The sequence below is a fragment of the Pagrus major genome, chromosome 5 (genome assembly GCF_040436345.1).
Source record: "Pagrus major chromosome 5, Pma_NU_1.0".
Taxonomy (NCBI): domain Eukaryota; kingdom Metazoa; phylum Chordata; class Actinopteri; order Spariformes; family Sparidae; genus Pagrus; species Pagrus major.
In genome coordinates, this window is record NC_133219.1 from 7,753,842 (window position 1) to 7,771,236 (window position 17,395).

Genomic DNA, 17,395 nt, shown 5'->3' on the forward strand with positions numbered 1-17,395 from the left:
TCTTTTCCTGCATCTGATTGCCTCTAACCAAAACTATGCTGCGTTTCCACCAAAGAACTTAATCCAAAGGTAATCCGTGGTAACTGTACCTAAACTTGAGATGTGTTTTGTATTTCCACAGCGGACAGTACTCTACTTAAATGGAGGCTATGAGGATTTCCAGCAGTTGGGAAACAACAGGGGAGACTAGGGGATGGACAAAATATCAATACAGCGATATATCGTATCGCTTTCTCTACAAAGGTTAAAGCAAAGTTAGCAAGTTAGCTATACGAAGGAAGCTCAGATAGAGACGCACAAATAACAACTGCACAAACAGCAGACACAGCTGCCATCAACTGGCTGAGTGTGTTGGGTTTGCCTCAGTGAGCAGGTTTGATACGATAACAATAAACAGGACATGGAGACGTAACGTTGGTGCACTGAGCAGCAACAAACTTCCTTTCATTTTCTCTCCCACATATACAACACACCAACAACTCCTGCGTCGGCAACTCTGAGAGGGCACTTTTTTTGTGTGTGCTCTCTGCTGACGCTCCTTTTGTAATCACGATATTACGGTGGTACAGGGCTTGGTTAGCGTGGGCAACACATCGTGAATCAGGGAAAGAGTGTCCATGTTTGACCACAAAATGAGTGATTTAGATTTAAAGGGCACTTCTAGAGAAAGATTGCATCATTTTACTTTGTAAAGACATCAGTATGATGTGTGTACAGACTTCCAGGGAAATGTGATGGTGATTGGTGTTTTTAACCTACTGGTTCCCAAAAACAGATTCAGGGGAATACAGAAGACTTTCACAACACTTTAAAGGACTAGTTCACCCAAAAATGAAAATTCAGTCATTAGGTTTTCAGCCTCGTGCGGAGAGCGTGGGGTGAAGTTTCGAAGTCCAAAAAACATCTCTGGCGCTTCACAGCAAAACAGCGTTGCAGCGTGCAAAACCAACTGAGAAATGAACATAAAATGGCTTTATACAACTTGTACAGGAAGTTTCAAGAACCCAAACTGATGGTTGAATGTTACTCACACTCTTTTTTAAAACTGAAATCTTCACTGAAGTTGCCTTTTTTTTTTTGGTTGTTTTTTACATTTTAAAACAAGTCCCCATCTTCTTCAGTTGTTTAGGAGAACACCGTTTTGCTGTGACGCTCCAGAATTTTTTTTGTTGTCTACGAAACTTCACCTGACTTTCTATCCGCTCTGGGGTGAGTAGATGATGACTGAATTTTCAGTTCTGGGTGAACTTATCCTTTAAGAGAAACAATCATGGCGTCAGGCTGCATGGTGTTTACCTGCAGGCCTCCCCCTGCCCTCAACACGACCCTGTCCCCCTCAAAAAAGAGCCATTAGTGACACTGTGCACCTTCATACTTCAGACCCTACAGTCAAACTGCATCTGGGCCTCCAGTTTACACACTAATAATAACCAGTGTGTCTCTGCGCAGGCCTCATGCATAGATCTCAGCAGCAGGCACGTCATCACATCACCGTTCAAATGCCAGCCAGCCTACACTCATTTATTCCCTCTGTGAAAAGAGTCATTCCCTGCTCCAATGTGTGCCTCAGCATGTATAATGTTGCGAAAGAGCGCATTCATTTGCACAGACAGCGAAAGCGGATGTAGGAGGCAGACCCCCCCTCCCTCCCCTCCCCTCCCCTCCCCTCCCCTTACATATGTGGGAAAACGCATATGATCTGTCAGAATCAGTCAGGATAAAACGATCCAGAGTTTCATTTCAGGCTCATGTTAATCACCGGATGAATCAGTATCACTGAGATGCGTTCACGCTCACTGTAATATTGCATAAGAGTCATTTTCTGTTGCATCTGTGGGATTTACCTGCTGTACGGAGCCGTACAGTCCGCAGACTACCTACTGCCGTCATCACTACGATTATTCCCACCTTTTCTGCATATCAAGCGCAAAATGTGACACAGCCAGGCCTACTTACTGTGTGCACTCAGCTCCTGTATGTGTCAACTTACCCTCTCTCGCTTTCAGCAGTACAGTGTTGGCTACTATGTTCTCCAGCTCCATCAAAAAAAAAAAAAAAAAAGATCCTAAATGCAGAGGTTTTCGGTACAACAGCGTCTGCAGCGAATACAGCGTCCCTCAGCCCGTCCGCTCTCTGTGTTTTCTTCACTCCTCGTCGGTGTCCCAGCAAATTTCTCTCATATCAAAGTCGTGGGGGATAAAACAGGATGTCATAGATTTGCTTGCAATGTAAGCTGGGCATGGTTCTTGTTGTGGGCTGGAAGTGCGGCGCAGCATTTCTACTCCAATCCCCCCAAAACCTTTCCATGCGTAATGTGGCTGCGGAATCTGTCCGATGCAGAAACTGTTCAAGTGTGAGGCACCGATGTACGCGAACCGGGTCCTCTCAGTGGAGTCTGTCCGGCGGTACACCAGGATACTACCAGCTTTACATTACAAGAGCAGGGGTTGGTTGAGCGCACCAGAGAGGACATCAGCGCGCCCCCCCTCCCCTCCCCGGCTGGTGCGTAATCAAAATGGGCTGGGCCTGCGTGTCACCGCTGCGTCAAGCCGGACACAGGAAGGACAACTCCACGGGAAGTTGGGTTAATTTGTCAGCATAATAAAAGCACAATACGACCGTTACTTTATAATGCATTATAGCCAAGAGAGATGGATTGATTAACCCTTTAATGCATGGTGTCCTCTACAGATATTAGGAAGACGTTTAAACCATTTGAAGGGCAACTCCACTATTTTTCCACATTAAAGTGTGCTGACAAGCATTTAGAAAAAAAAAAAGGGAAAAAGTATTAGTTTTAGTACGTACTGCAGCTGCCCTTACAAAGTACATACTGTTTCCTGCAGTATGCATGTAAATTGGACATACTGCTTCGTCATGACAGTGCGCCTTGAGCTCTGGCCCCCTTGGTCCTATATCTATCGCAGAACGTAGTACTGTAAATGTGCTTTCATCCGTCACTGTGGTGTCTGTTATCTGTCAGCAAGCTGTCATATGTTTGTGCTATCTCGGCCTTGTTTATATTTGCATGACACACTGTAACATATGTGACGTATCTTCCACTGCACAGAGGACTGTGAGTCAGAATAGCCAGAATAGCATGCTGGCTTGCATACTGCAAAATGCAACTGGATGTAGTAGGACATCCTGGTATTTTTTGCGTACTGCATCACACATACTTCATATTGGGATATACTAAATCTTTTTCTGGCATATAAATAGTATGGTAGTATGGGTATGGGAATGCAGGGCCGATCTCTGGTTTGGCATTCGTCTTCCTTTTCAAAACCTGGTGCCTACATTACCCACAATACAACTTAGCTACTGAGTGACATCACTGGAGGCATTTTATCAGATCACAAGCAGCTTCCTCTGGAGCCAAAAAAGTCTTTATGCTACTTTTTTCCACATATGCAGTAGTACTGCAACACACTTTAATGTATAAACTTGTTAAAAGTCCCCTTTAAAGCTGTCATAGTTCTTCTACACAGGTGTTTCCTCTTGTTACCTGATTAGCCCTCCTCTCAGGCTCTGTAGACATTTTCCCCCGACTCTTAACAGCTCAGCTGGTGACGTCAGCCAGCGTTCACTCAAGTCCCATCAGAGCAGAGGTCTAATCAGCCAGAATCATTGAGAACACCTGTGAGGGAGCTCACAGCTGTCACATGCATGTTTGCTGAGGCTCTTGATGTAAATAGTCACTCTCTTCTTTCTGTCGGTTAAAATGTTCCTGTGTCTCTGCTGCAATGACACAAATGGGGGTAAAATCAGCAACTTACTGGAGTGACTATGTAGTGGAGGAAAGGTGAAGTCGCCATCTGGTGGTAGAATGATGAACTACCCTACAGTACATAATGGAATTGGCCTCATATGATTAAGGTTATGGATACATTGCATTAGGCAGCAATCCACCTTTGGCAAAATGAGATTATGAATAGATTAAGATCAGTGATCTCTGAAAAATCACAATAGAGTGGATGAACTTAAGTAGTTAAACAACCTTAGCTTCAACATCCAGTGATAAACACATTAATGCATCAATAATTATAATCCATTAATAATATATACATGACTCTGAAACGCATTCTGTATAATGAGTACATGTACTTTTCCTTTAGGCATATTTTGATGCTAATGCTTTTGTATTTTTACTTAAAGGTGCAATATGTGAGAATTTTGGTTGAAAACATTCAAAACTTCACTAAAAACTATAAAAAGATTGAGAGGAAATGAAATTCACGTATTGTGCCACAAAGCATGTTTAGTATGCTAACTAGCTAGCCCCGGCCCACCATGGTACAAAGCTTCTGAACTAGCGGTGTACACACCAACACTTCCTCAGTGCTTTGAACTCCCGGTCCGGGCTGCTAACTGCACGGCTAACTAAGCTAACTAGCTAACGGCAGCTACAGTTGGCAGCAGTTACTCTCACTACTATTTGTTGAGTAACAACAGGTGGCCAGTTCTTACATATCGCACCTTTACGTAGCAACAGCTACTTGTAGGCTAACACAGTATTTGTACATTGTATTGCTTTTACTTGGACAATCATGTCCTCTATCACTTCCAGTCACATAATGTAATCTATTACTCCATGAAAATGATTACTTCCCCTTTCACTACAATCCCTAGCATTAATAACTTCTGCCCTCCTGATCTACAGAATCCCCTTTTTTAAGTTTTAATTTGAAGTTTCCCCGGAAGTCACACTCTCGTAACTGCATACCTTGACGTCTTTTTGAAAAGGTTTTTTTTTTTTTTTTCATTTTTTTGTAACTGTACAGTGCTCACAGTAAAACACTCACCATACATTAAATCTCGGCGGGCTTCACGTGGTGCCATGATAACTGATGTAAGAGTTGATAGCATCAGGCCGCTGCACCGCCGCCCTGCCTGCTGCTGCAGCCGGGGACAGGCCGTACAGAGGCGGTCACAGGGTTCCTGCAGGGCGGCTGCTTAATATTAACTCACTGTCTCCGTCCAAACGATTAACAGGCTTGTTACTGACTGATGAAGGCAGATAGGATCGATTGCTCCGGACGCGCTCTGATCTTTATAAACAGGACAGGAGGTAGTCTGAGGCACTGATATGCCGCCAGCCTGAACTCAATTATCCAGATCAATTATGATCCCTCCAATTAGATTTCATATCAAATGCACGAGTGTCACGTTTGATGTCACATTGCAGCATCACGGGGCCACAAGGCCACTGGCTGATATGATCTTAAATCTGTCCAGTAACCACAGATACCTTAAGGGTTACACCATATTAACATATAGAGGCAACAAGTGGCTGCGGTTTGAGTCTATGTTTAAGACTTCTAAGTGTGAAACCACTGGATAATTTTGACAAGGGACCACAGCATTTCAACTTTTGATAGCATGATACCACTGGATATTTTTAAGGTGACCTCGGGGCAATTTTCATCCTTGTTTTAGGCGGACAAAACACGTTTTAATCCAAGAAATAATGATTTCCTAACCCTAACCAAGTGGTTTTTGTGCCTCAACCTAACCAGAGCATAAGCATAGCATTATGACGAGAGAAAATTTGAAAATTGAACCTAAAGAAACGTAAAGTTTTAACCTAATTGTTGTTTTGCAGAAATGTACTTTGGCATCATTTATTCTGGCAGTTGGGTTGCCCAAATCTACTCAAATCAGGTCACCAGGGTGTGAACAGTTTGGTCCAAAATATCTTTCAAGTGCAACTTAATATTGTCATGGCTTGAGAGGAAGTGGACAAAAACATAAAAAGGACACCATTTGTATGCGTTGGGGCACCAGCGTGCAGAAAGTTGTGACACATTCAAAGTGAAGAGAGGCTGCCTCATGTTTTGTCCACTTGAAGAGCACCCTAGAGGGTACTTTATCATGTTTTTTTCTACCATAGGGGCATCCAAGAGGACACTTGCATGGCGTTTTTTCTAACATGGGGGCACCGGTGCCTCAGGAACAATGTTCAGCTGTGTTAGTGGCAACCAAACCAGGTATTTCAAGCCAAAGCATGATGTTTTCCACACTAACAAAGTGGGTTTCGTGCCTTAACCTAACCAGAGCATAAGCACAGCATTGAGACAAGACAAAAAATGAAAATTGAACCTAAAGAATAGTAAAACTGACACAAAGAAACAAAGTTTTAACTTTTCTGTGGCTTTGCAGAAACATACTTTGGCAACATTTATTCTGGTAGCTGGGCTGCCTAAATTTAGTCAAATTAGGGCTCCAGGGTGCAAATGGTTCAGTTGCACATGCACCCAAAATCTTTCAAATGCAACTTAACATATTTATTGGTTGCGCCTGAAATTTATCAGTTTTTAATCATTTTTTTTTAAATGTAGCCTATAGAAACAAATATTAGCCCATGAACATATTTTATGTAAATCTGTAACACTCAAATAATATTTGATGTTGATTTATTTATTTCAGTTTGTCAAGCACTTTAAAGCTACAAGGAACTTCTTTTGTTGATTTTGGAGGCCCCTGTGGAAAAAAGTGCTAGTGTTTCCACCGTGAAAACCACAAACTATAATGTCAAAAATAAAATTGTATCAAGAAAAATCTCCTCCCGCTACTTTTTACCTGGCTAACATACTACTCACTGCAACCTTGCCTGGGAAAATGCCTGGGAAAATTTGGCCTCACCAGTGCAACCAGTGTAAAAGCTTAGTCTGGTGCCCTGCAAATATTTGAACCTCTCATGCTTTAGTAATACATTAAACACAGCAGAGGAAGTAAAACAGAATGGTCAGATAGTGTGATCACACAGACACGCCCTTCATAATGAAAAACTAAACTCTTTAATGGAGCATAGCAAGTAGATTTTATCGTAGCAGGCCCACTGATCTCCAAATAAAAAGACAAAATAGAAAGTGCTGCTGTCAAATAATTGCTGAATAACCAACAGTGATCCTTAGGACAAACACATTTTTCATTTCGCTGTCATGATCTGCAAAACTGAGATTAGCTAACACGTATTTTTTCTCCAAATTAAATTCATACAGTACACTACAGTATACAAACCCAGCATGATGCAGCCTTGTACCCAAAAAACAAAAACACACTCTCATGCTCTCTCAAACTCAACGTAAAAACCTCTCAGTCCAACTCAAACTGAGAAAGAGGCTCATGGAATCAAGGCGACGGCGTTAGTATTCGTCTAAGTTGTCAGCTTTGGGGATGGAAAGGCCTCGGTCCTTCAGGACCTGCATTTTGACTTTCTCCGTCTCCTGTTTGGCTTGCTGCTGCAACCGCTGTTCCTCCAGGATCTCTTCAATGGAGACCTGCTGCAGGAGTGTGTCGCAGGGCTTATCCACATCCTGCAGAGACAGGGACGACATTTCATCTGTCACTGGCTTGTAACAAACTGCAAAACTTATGTATATTCATACACAGTTAAAACAACTTTCATGTGCGGTACAAACAATTTTATTATCGGTCAATTCATTTCATGATTAATTGATTGAGTCAAAATGCTTCTTTTGTCAAACCAACAGTCAAAAAACCCAGACTCTTCATTTACTTTCTTAAATGACGAGAACTGTTGATCAGCTGTATTGAGTTTACACCATTTGACACTAATGACATTAGCAGTGACTCGAGTTTCTGGCCTGTTTAAACTGCAGACTGTTCACTCTTACCTCCCAATACACAGGAATATTTTTTTATCATACAGAATACAAATGTTGATATTTAGTGATTTGACCACTGTTGACCAAATGTGATGAGCCAATATCTCACTTTAAGGTCTCTGAAAATGAACCAGTCCTACGTAGCCACAAACGTAGCCTGCATGCACAATGAATCTCCACCCAAATCAGCGATTTAAAAAGAAATCAATGAATAATGAGAAATTAGTTAATGATTAAATTAAATTGAAATGGCAACTCGGTCCAATTATCAAGCTGCTGCCAACCTCTCCTGCCACAAAATACATTAACATGATTCGGCTCTGAGCTTGACAACAGTGCATTCATATGTCGTGTTACATGATCACGTGCCTTGATGCTGATAAGTTCTATGCATCCATTCTTTGTCGACTAAATTAAATGTTACACTCGTCATACATTACATCCTCTGCAGCAGTAGAGGCTGCGCTGCTGTCAAAATGCAGATATGTGACTGGATGCATAATGCATATTTATAGAGTGAGATATAGAGTGCGGGTGCATGAGTCACGTTTGCAGGCCTAGAGGGTCGTATACTGTCACTGTAATGTACCTGAACAAATTCTAAATCATTAGAGCAGTGGTTATCAACCTTTTTGAGTCATTACCCCCCCAAGAAAAATCAGGTTGGTGGTCACAACCTTCCCCCCAGTACTGGGGCTTTTAATACACAACATCCTGAAAGTGCCTGAAAGTTTGTTTTGTGTCCTATCAGCACTCGTGTGCACCAGCCAATATACCTAATGTTTTTTCCCCCCCCATCAAGATCCATGCATTATTCCATGAGAAATTAACAAAAAAAGAAAGTGAGAAGACATTCCTACATCTGTCCCTTTATCTGGTTACGTTACCCACCCTCCATCCAAGATTCTTGAAAGTCCGTTCAGTTGTTTTACTGTAATCCTTCTGACAAACCAACCAACCAAACACAAATGAAAACAATTATATCACCGGTACAGGTAATGTAAAGTCTATTCCCCAGCTTAAGTATGTTTTCCTTCACCCCCCTCAACCATCTAGCAATCCTTGGAAATTAACTTGCAACCCTCCCGACCCCCAAGTTGAAAACCACTGCACCAGAGAAACACGATGATGGAGTTTTCAGGTTACCGCTCTTTTTTAATGTTGTGAAAAAGAGCCTGTTTAAAGTGGCTAAACTGGAGTTGCAATATTTAAACACCCAACATCTCAAACACACCAGTATACTGTTCACAGTATACCATGGCATGATAATTGACAGTTATCATAACATGTACATTTACTTATCTACTACCTTTCTGTGTATGAACACACTAAAGGGCAAGCTAAAATCTTGAGGCACACCTGTATTCATATCTGTGCAAAATAGCCTCGATGCTGTGTTATCTAATCATTCTGTACATGTTTATTTTTGGTTCCCTGCAAGACTTTTCTACTGCATAGACATTGCCTCTGTGTTAGGAAATGAATGTGTACAAAAGGACCAATATACTAAATTAAGAACTCAAACATCACTTGTTTTGTTGTATATTGCAATAATAATCTATGGCTGTAAAAATCCCACGGCACACCTGGACACCATTTGGGAACCACTGATCTACAGCACTAAAGCGTACCGTGTTAGTGTTATTACAAAAATATAGGACATAATAGCTTCTGAAATTATAAAAAACAACCTCTCCTCCTCCTCCTCCTACTACTACTACTACTCATAATAATAACAATATTTGTGTAATGCTGTATACCATGACACTGTGGTATTTTCTGAGATTGGTTTCCTTTCCATTGCAACCTTCAACATTTCACAGTACATCAAGACGGCAGATGGATTATTTGGACATTTTCTAAGTTTATAACCTGTATGTGAATCTTAAACTCCTACTAGAATTCACCAGCCATGTAGGAGGCCGCGTAAAACCCTCACAGCCCAGCTTACATGCACCAGAAAGGCTTAGTCTGCATCATCAGTGCTGCCATAACAAAGAACATTACTTGCCATCAATTGTGGAAAATGGGCTAATTATGAATGTGTGAATGACATCATTTTGACTGAGATTGAACATTAGTAATAAATATTAATCATCTGCTGTTGTTGAACCCCAGCTTGTATCATTTTAGTTAACTTGTACCATCCACAACACACAGAAATAAAAGAAGGATGCTCCCACTTACTATCTCTCCAAGCAGCACCACATTCTCTCCCCTCACAATGAATATTCCTCTGGGGATGTCTCCAAATTTTTTCCCCACGTGGATGCGCTCAACTGTCTGGTGGAAAACTAAATTGGCTGGGGAAGGACAAGAGGAGCAGGTTGGATCAATAAAAGCAATGTTACATGGAACAAGACTGATCAGGAAAACGGTGCGAATGATATAAACGTTATGACTGAGCCTTTATGGAAGTAGATGAGATTATTTGTCTTGTGTTTTGCACCTGTATGTGTGAAATAGTGGGAGATAATTAAATGAGTTTTACCGAACTGATCAATGCTTCTGAGGTAACCGATCAGTGTTCTGCCATCTCGGAGCAGCACCAGATGTTTCTCTGTAGGACACAAACATGTTAGATCACAACATTACAGGTTACAAGTGATCCAGTTTGTGTCAGACACACGATGCCACATCTTGAAACGATTTTTCCACCAAGCCATCTGAATGTTTCGAGGGAGCGGACCCTCGTCTCCAACTTACTGTCGATGTCGTCAATGAGGCTTGCCGTCCCTGGTACGTAGTTCATCTTGGGCTGCTGTTTATATGTATATTTATTATCTTTATGTAACGTCAAGCCATGAATGTTTCAAAATATGTTTCTTTTGAGAAGAGCACAGGAAGTGTCTTTATACACGCCAGGGATAAACTTCCTGTAGACGTTAACCCTTTGGGCGCTGCGATCTAAAAAAAAAAAAGTCTTTATTTTTTTTAGGACCGATACTTTAAGAATGCATGTTTAACTAAACGTAACATCAAAAGACGGTTCGTTTTTAAATAATAAAATAATTGTTAACGTTGAAAATAAAAATAAGATGTTGATTCAGATGTGTGACGTTTTTCCTATTGGCTACTGACGCACATGCGCGCCGAAGATCGTGTGTGTACAAACGACAGTGACAGTTTCGGAACAACTCAACACTTTTGCCAGTGCAGCCAAAGCATTATCTAAATTCCGTTATATTTTTCATCCAAACGCACCACAGCAGTAGACCGTAGCAGACCGCATAATCTCACAGCTTTGTGCGGTATGAGCAACATGACAGCAGATCCTAGCGACCCGTAATGACGTTCGTCCTGCCAGAAATGAACAACAGAGTGAGACCTCTGTAGTTTTACTCCAGCTCCTCGTTAAAGAGACAGGACAGGATTCTCCGGGCTCGGTGTCATTCAATGATTTCCTGGTTCCGATCAGCGATCTCCACTTCTGTGGAAAAACGGCAACACTGTTGTTAACAGTTTGGACCAACTGACCGCTCATACACGTAACGTTAGGCTTGTTAAAGGTTTGTTTATTTACAATGGCGGATGACAGGACGGCTGCCGGGGAAAGCGCTTAGCTGATGCATCATCATCAAATGCAGTCCAATCTGAAATCTGGCTGGCCCTCGACTTGCAACTCGGAAAATAATATCGAGAACTGGAAAAACAACATGGTAAGTAGCCGGATACAGCTTGGACATATCTCCTGGGCTTGCCCGCTGCCTTTGAGTGTGTTTAATTTTCTGAAAACGACCAGAGTTTGTACAGAGAAGTATTTTTATCCAGTTAGCTTGCGTAACGTTAGAGCTCTCTCGCGCTAGCTAGACGGAGCTAGCTGCTATTATGTAATAGTTGCTGCTACACTGCGAGTTCAGCTGTTGCCCGAGTTTGTGACCTTTATCTTGATGTAACAGCACTGCTAATGGCACCAGAATAAAATGCATGATTTAAAAATAAAGTATATTTCCTCAAATATTCAACTTGGCCTATTTCCGGTTAGCTTTGTAGCATTTATCTGTTTTGATCGAAGCTGGTTCAGCGAGCACTACATGAGTCAGTGCCTTTGTTTACTTTGTTGCTGCATTTTCTGGGAAAGGCGTTGAAGTTGAAAACATGTGGTTTACACTCGGCTCTGTTAGCTCGTACAAAGTCCCGCTCAGATTATAAATAGAGCCACTCTCGGTGCTTAAGGACAGAGATTTCCTCTTTAAATAACTCCCCTGTGTGATGTTGTGTGTTCACAGGATGCTCCTCAGTATCCAGGCTACCCTTCACACTACTGGTATCCCCAGTCTCATTCCACAGGACACTATGCAAATACCTATCCATCGGGATCAGATGTTCAGCCACAGTACAATCCACAGGTACAGCTCATGACGCAACATAACTTGGCCCTCTAAGTCCAAGGGTGTACATTAGGAGTAAATCTACTCATTGTCCTAAATCCCTTAAGTGCTTTCACCTTTCACTCTCATTTTCTCAGTCAGCTACTTTGTGGAAACAGTTACTTCACAGTGATATGGATATTTACACACTCTCTTGTGCTTTCTGTGTAGGTAATGCCTGGAGGTTATCCAAACGGCCATGGCGTCTACAGCCCAGCGCAGAGTCAATATTCAACAAGTGGTTTCCACCCATCCAACCCTTTCTACTGTGCTGACCCTCAGAGACCGGCTCCAGGTCCTTATCCTAACCAGGGCTGTCCAGCTGAGCAGAGCAGCGGGCCGTCTGGGCAGCCGCACTCTCAACATCAACATCATCACTATCCTGGTCCACACTGTCAAGGAGTGAGTTCACAATAATATAACAAAACATCACAGTTAGTTTTCCAGGAATGTAAAAATAATTGGCTTTTTTCTGAACCAAAATTACTTTCACACCCAACAGAAAGTAAGCATCTTTGAAAATACTACGTATATCTGTCTCTATATCGTGCCTCTGCTCTCAGGGTCCTGGATATCCTGCTGGACCGTACCCTCACTACAGCGAAAGTGGTCATGCGATGCCTCCAACCCCACCGTACCCCTCTGGTCAGCCTCTCCACCCGAACCCCCAGGCCGAAGCGTGGGCACATTCTGGTGCGTATGCACCCTCACAGCAGCAATGGCAGCCAGGCCAGCAGCCGCCACAAAACCACTACGGAAATCCTGTCCGTCCTGCTCACCCTCCAGCGTGGCCAGGGACTGGGACTGGTGCTCCACCACCTTACCAGCCCAAGGTAGGAATCTGCAGCAGTTTAGATGTGGCTTTCATTTTCATAAGATTCTTAATTGTTAATCAAGTGAGGTTAATGCAAAGTGAAGCTGATATAAGACATAATTAAAAACATTCTCAGGAAATTATGTGCTTTTAAAATGAAGAAAATGGCATCGATAAGTCTAGATAAGGTACAGTCACACAGAAATATCTGGAATCATGTCTGGTCAGGTTGTACAACATCTGATTTTGGCAGTGATATTATCAGCTGTACGAAATTAAAAAAAAAACCCATTTACATTATTTTAAGAATTTGAATTTTGGATGCTCATACATTGAGTATATAAATAGTAGAAAGAGCAAAAAGCAGCAATGTGCAATGTGAATAGTGTGAATAGCGAATTTCACCAAACACAGAGATAATATGATATAATATATTATTTTAGACATCTGTTTTCTGTTGTCAGACTTCTGAATGTTGAAGTTGCAGAGTCTTTGATGTCACATCCAGGAGATAATTTCAGTAAATATGAGTAAAATACAGACTTTACTTATCCTGTGTGTGTGTGTGTGTGTGTGTGTGTGTGTGTGTGTGTGTGTGTGTGTGTGTGTGCCACACAATCATAAACATGGCGAGGTAATTTCTAAATCACATGAGGTCCCTTGGTAATACTAGTCCCGTGCGAATAGGGTTTAGATGTCAAACACCAAAGTACTGAGGTTCACTACAGCATGAGCCCTATTCTCAAAGGACTAGTATTACCAGGGGACCTCATGTGATTTAAAAATTACCACCCCATATATGTGGTGTTTTGTGTGGCGCATTCACACAGGATAAGCAAAGTCTGTATTTTACTCATATCTACTGACCTAATGTCCTTGATATGAAATTGAGGTTCTGTCTAACGTCAACCTTTTAGAAGCTGAGTGCCAGCAGCCACATTATTGATGTAGTTAAGATTTGTTTTATGTCCTATATGGTTGGGGATTATCAAACGTCTTAAACACAATATTTCACAATCTTTTGTTTTGTGTACCTATAGGACCAACAGCAGCAACGTCCCCCACCCGTGGGACCTAAACCCAGACCGGCCCCATCCCCGAACCCCCCTAATGGAAAGTCTGCCGAGATAAGTTCACCTCCCCAAATGTACAACAGAACCGGGAGAGGTGATCCTTCACAAGGTGAGCCCCCGCCCTCGGCCCCGGCCCAAGCTCCGGCCCAAGCTCCGGCTCAGCCTCAGCCCCTGAGCCAGAACCCCGGCTTAGCCAGGGTCCAAGAGGTCATGGCCAGAGTGATGCTGTTTCAGGAAGATGTTGACGAGTTTGTTGGCAAAAAGACAGACAAGAATTATCGGTATCTGGAGGAACTGCTGACCAAAGAGCTGCTGGTGCTGGACTCTGTGGAGACTCAGGGACTGGAGACCGTCCGGCAAGCCCGAAAGGAGGCCGTACAGAGGATCCAGGCCATTCTGGACCAGCTGGAGAAGAAAGCCTTCTGAACTGGACTTGTTTATTGGTTTGTGGATCACTAAGTCTTGCTGTTTTCTTCTTCCAGATCTTCCATGGACACAGTGAGGGTCTATTCTTGTTCCTCTGAGCTGTGTTATCAAAGGTTTTATTCCAACACTATGATTATAAAATGCCTACAGTAAGTGGCATGGACCCAAGAACAAGATAGAGCAACTGACTGGTACATGGAGTCGACCTCTTAAATGTAATTATGCTGGTATATGAGATATGATGGGATAAGATGTGCAGACTGATGGTTGTACATATCATGAGTGACTCTCAGCCTCAGTTAGTGAGTGAGTGTGCTGACTCTACAAACTGACACTCTCACTTAGCTTATCTTTTACGTCATGCCTTTGCCAGCATAATGCAGGGCAGAGTAACTGGAAGATGAATTTATTTAGTGCCACATTACGTCTCTTCTCCAACCTGTGATTCAGATTGTCATCATGCTGTCCCCTCAGGAGCGTGGGTCGGTTTTAGTCCGATCCTTCATCTAACAACACGTGCACTTCGTTAGCCGTCTACTAATACATTTCACAATCCATTTGCATGATCAGGATGTAGCCCCCGATACACTTAGTTGCCCATAGCCACTTACATCTCCATGTGTCTGCAGGAATAGGTGCAATACTTTCCCTTCCCAATTGTGCTCCCTGCCCTGCATGCACTTGATACAGTCACAACATCTCCAAGCTCAGAATTGGGCCTAGAACGTAGCAGATTAGTGAAAACCCTCTAAAGATTGCTGTCCCCATTATTCCATCTTTTGGATGAATTGCTTCCTACGTGCGGACCTAGAATCAGACCTACATATGAATGCCATGTATTTCACTCTAGGAACTACTGTTATGACAGTTACATAGGAACAAGTTTAAGAATTACTTGAAAAGCTGTTGAACTTTTCTTTCTATCCCTTTTTTGAACACTTAGAATATGTATAGGACTAAGGAAGTGAAATGTATTCTCTGAATTAAGTGTTCAATCAGTTGATGTAAAGGATATAGGAGAGGATGTGTTTTAAAGGAACAGTTCACCACAAAATCCAAAAACTTTACAACTTTGGAGTGCTATTTATCCATCTAGATTGTGTGTGTTGCCGAGTTTTGGAGATCTCTGCTTTCTCTTGAATATAATCAAACTAGACGGCACATGGTTTGTTGTGCCCAAAGCGTCCAATAAATACTTTTGACTCAACAGCAATTTCTCTTTCCAGAAATCATGACCCGGTTCCTCAAGATAATACCCAGACCTTGTGAGCCGTTTCATGTCTAGTTTCTACTGAACTACACCCACCTAACGTATCATTGTGCAGACGGAAACGTGCATCTACTCATGATCAAGACAGAGTGGGATGTAAGGGCAGAAAAATGGTCGGCAAATGTGATGCAGACGTTTCAAGCTACGCAAGATTGGCTTCACACGTCATTGTGTTGCGAGTGTCAAGTGAAAATTGTAACACAAGCGCAAGCTCAGTCTGAGCATTGCAGCCTTCGGGCGCTAAAGCTTGAAACACAAAAGCTGAACCCTTGTGTTTGGGTTAATATCCGCTCCAGACAACCACAGGTTACCAGTTCGGAGAAACTCTAGCTGAGCATGTCCATACACATCGACATATTTATGACACTTTGTCACCTCTTCTCTCTTTCCTTTCTCACAGTCCTCCACACACGCCGTGTTTGTTTACTACTGTGATCATGGCAACACTCAGAATAGCTCTACATCGTCCCCCTGAGGACAGAGTCTGTGAGTGGATAGCTTGCTTTCTTCTGCTCTGTGATGCGGAAGGAAAATAGATCCGACGTGCTCACAACACGGTCCGTGGATTATCTTGAGTAACCAGGTCATGATTTCTGGAGAGAGACACTGCAGTTGAGTTTTTCAAATGTGTGTTAAATATACTCGCTTTGAGCACAACAAGCTGAGTGGCAAGTAGTTCATTTACTTTGAAAAAAGCAGACATCTCTACAGCCAATATCTCCAAAATGTGTCAGCTCACAGCAAAAACAATCTAGATGAATAGCACTTCAGGCAAGAGGGAACAAGCATTTTTGATTATGGGGTGAACTTTCCCTTTAACACTGTCAGTAATGTTTTGTGCTGAAGGACAGTGATGGTCGCAGCCCTCAGATCACTTGTTTACTTTGGACCTTTCTGTTTCCTTAAGCACTAACATCCTTGTTCAAATCCAGATTTGCACCCCGATCCATTTTCTTGTATAGAGCAAGTCTTTTTTTTTTTTTCAATCATTGTTGATGTGTTGATTTAGAAAAAAAGAGTGCCATATATCAGGGGATGGTTTTATATGAATAGGGAAAAAAATAATAAAAATAAGATCACAAGCTTTGCATGAAAAAAGAAACAGTCATCTGTCATATGTGTTCATTTTCCTGTGCTGGTAAGTTTCTGTTAAAATGGAGCACAACTGTACAGTTTCAGATGTAATGCATGTTTCCAACACAAGATGGGAATCTTTGCCTGATAAATATTGAAATTATTACAAGTGAGAAAATAGAAGAGAAATAATTAAATGTCAGTATATTTTTTAAGTCTGTGATCAACTGAATTTTTTTTTTCTCTCACAATTTTATATTGCAAACAGTTAAGACACACATAGAATATTAGCTTTATATGGATAATGGCTATAAATAATTTAATTCTATAAAAAAAAGTACAAACACCTGTTTTAAAATTGAAGAATGAGAATTGCTTGTTTTGTTTCTGTCAAGTGGAAACTGCTGCCCAGCCTCACACTCCCTACATCTGCCTGGCAGCATTCAGATCTTTAAATAGAGAGCTATTTTGATGCAAAAGCATAACACGGGCCTCTGAAGGCTGGAGGCACATGGGTTAGATTTAATTTGAGGGTCAAATGGCCTGACAGCACTTACTGTAGAACACCCTGCAGTGAGTAAATCTGAGGTGAAGAAGCCTGAGACGGTCATTCATGCTACCCAGCCTGACACAGCGGTTCCAGACAACTTGCTAGAATTTCTTCAGATTTTTTTTACATTTTTTATTAACTAAATTGCGACAAACTGCAGCTACTCCTTCTTTTTCTTTTTTTCTTT

General features: G+C 42.0%; 3 protein-coding genes across 4 annotated transcripts in view; 1 reads left to right on the plus strand and 2 right to left on the minus strand.

The window, feature by feature from the left end:
* The window catches only part of grk5l (G protein-coupled receptor kinase 5 like), a 35,163-nt gene extending 30,285 nt beyond the window's left edge, over positions 1–4,878 (minus strand). The window contains exon 1 of one of the 2 annotated variants that reach the window (XM_073466399.1): positions 4,806–4,878. In XM_073466399.1, the coding sequence (XP_073322500.1) occupies positions 4,806–4,869 (64 nt within the window). In that variant the 5' untranslated portion in view covers positions 4,870–4,878. Of the gene's footprint in view, positions 1–1,990; positions 2,400–4,805 lie in introns of those variants that run through there. The other variant, XM_073466400.1, reaches the window with a different exon arrangement.
* A 1,903-nt stretch (positions 4,879–6,781) lies between these two features.
* lsm1 (LSM1, U6 small nuclear RNA associated) lies at positions 6,782–10,478 on the minus strand. Its single transcript, XM_073465689.1, has 4 exons — positions 10,338–10,478; positions 10,123–10,191; positions 9,819–9,934; positions 6,782–7,319 (listed from the first exon to the last, which is right to left on the minus strand). Exons 1-4 carry the CDS (start codon positions 10,381–10,383, stop codon positions 7,149–7,151), a joined length of 402 nt encoding a protein of 133 aa, XP_073321790.1. The 5' UTR covers positions 10,384–10,478; the 3' UTR covers positions 6,782–7,148.
* A 260-nt stretch (positions 10,479–10,738) lies between these two features.
* Positions 10,739–16,686, plus strand: bag4 (BCL2 associated athanogene 4). Its single transcript, XM_073465688.1, has 5 exons — positions 10,739–11,290; positions 11,861–11,980; positions 12,173–12,403; positions 12,565–12,834; positions 13,856–16,686. Exons 1-5 carry the CDS (start codon positions 11,198–11,200, stop codon positions 14,312–14,314), a joined length of 1,173 nt encoding a protein of 390 aa, XP_073321789.1. The 5' UTR covers positions 10,739–11,197; the 3' UTR covers positions 14,315–16,686.
* Positions 16,687–17,395: the final 709 nt, after the last annotated feature.

Excerpts from the sequence above, each read along its gene's own strand:
- lsm1 (XM_073465689.1), bottom strand. The coding sequence starts at position 10,383 with ATGAACTACGTACCAGGGACGGCAAGCCTCATTGACGACATCGACA. Across the intron at positions 10,192-10,337 it reads CCTCATTGACGACATCGACA|AGAAACATCTGGTGCTGCTC; the intron begins GTAAGTTGGAGA and ends TGTGTCCTACAG. Across the intron at positions 7,320-9,818 it reads TGGTGCTGCTTGGAGAGATA|GATGTGGATAAGCCCTGCGA; the intron begins GTAAGTGGGAGC and ends CTGTCTCTGCAG.
- bag4 (XM_073465688.1), top strand. The coding sequence starts at position 11,198 with ATGCATCATCATCAAATGCAGTCCAATCTGAAATCTGGCTGGCCCTCG. Across the intron at positions 11,981-12,172 it reads AGCCACAGTACAATCCACAG|GTAATGCCTGGAGGTTATCC; the intron begins GTACAGCTCATG and ends CTTTCTGTGTAG. Across the intron at positions 12,835-13,855 it reads CACCACCTTACCAGCCCAAG|GACCAACAGCAGCAACGTCC; the intron begins GTAGGAATCTGC and ends GTGTACCTATAG.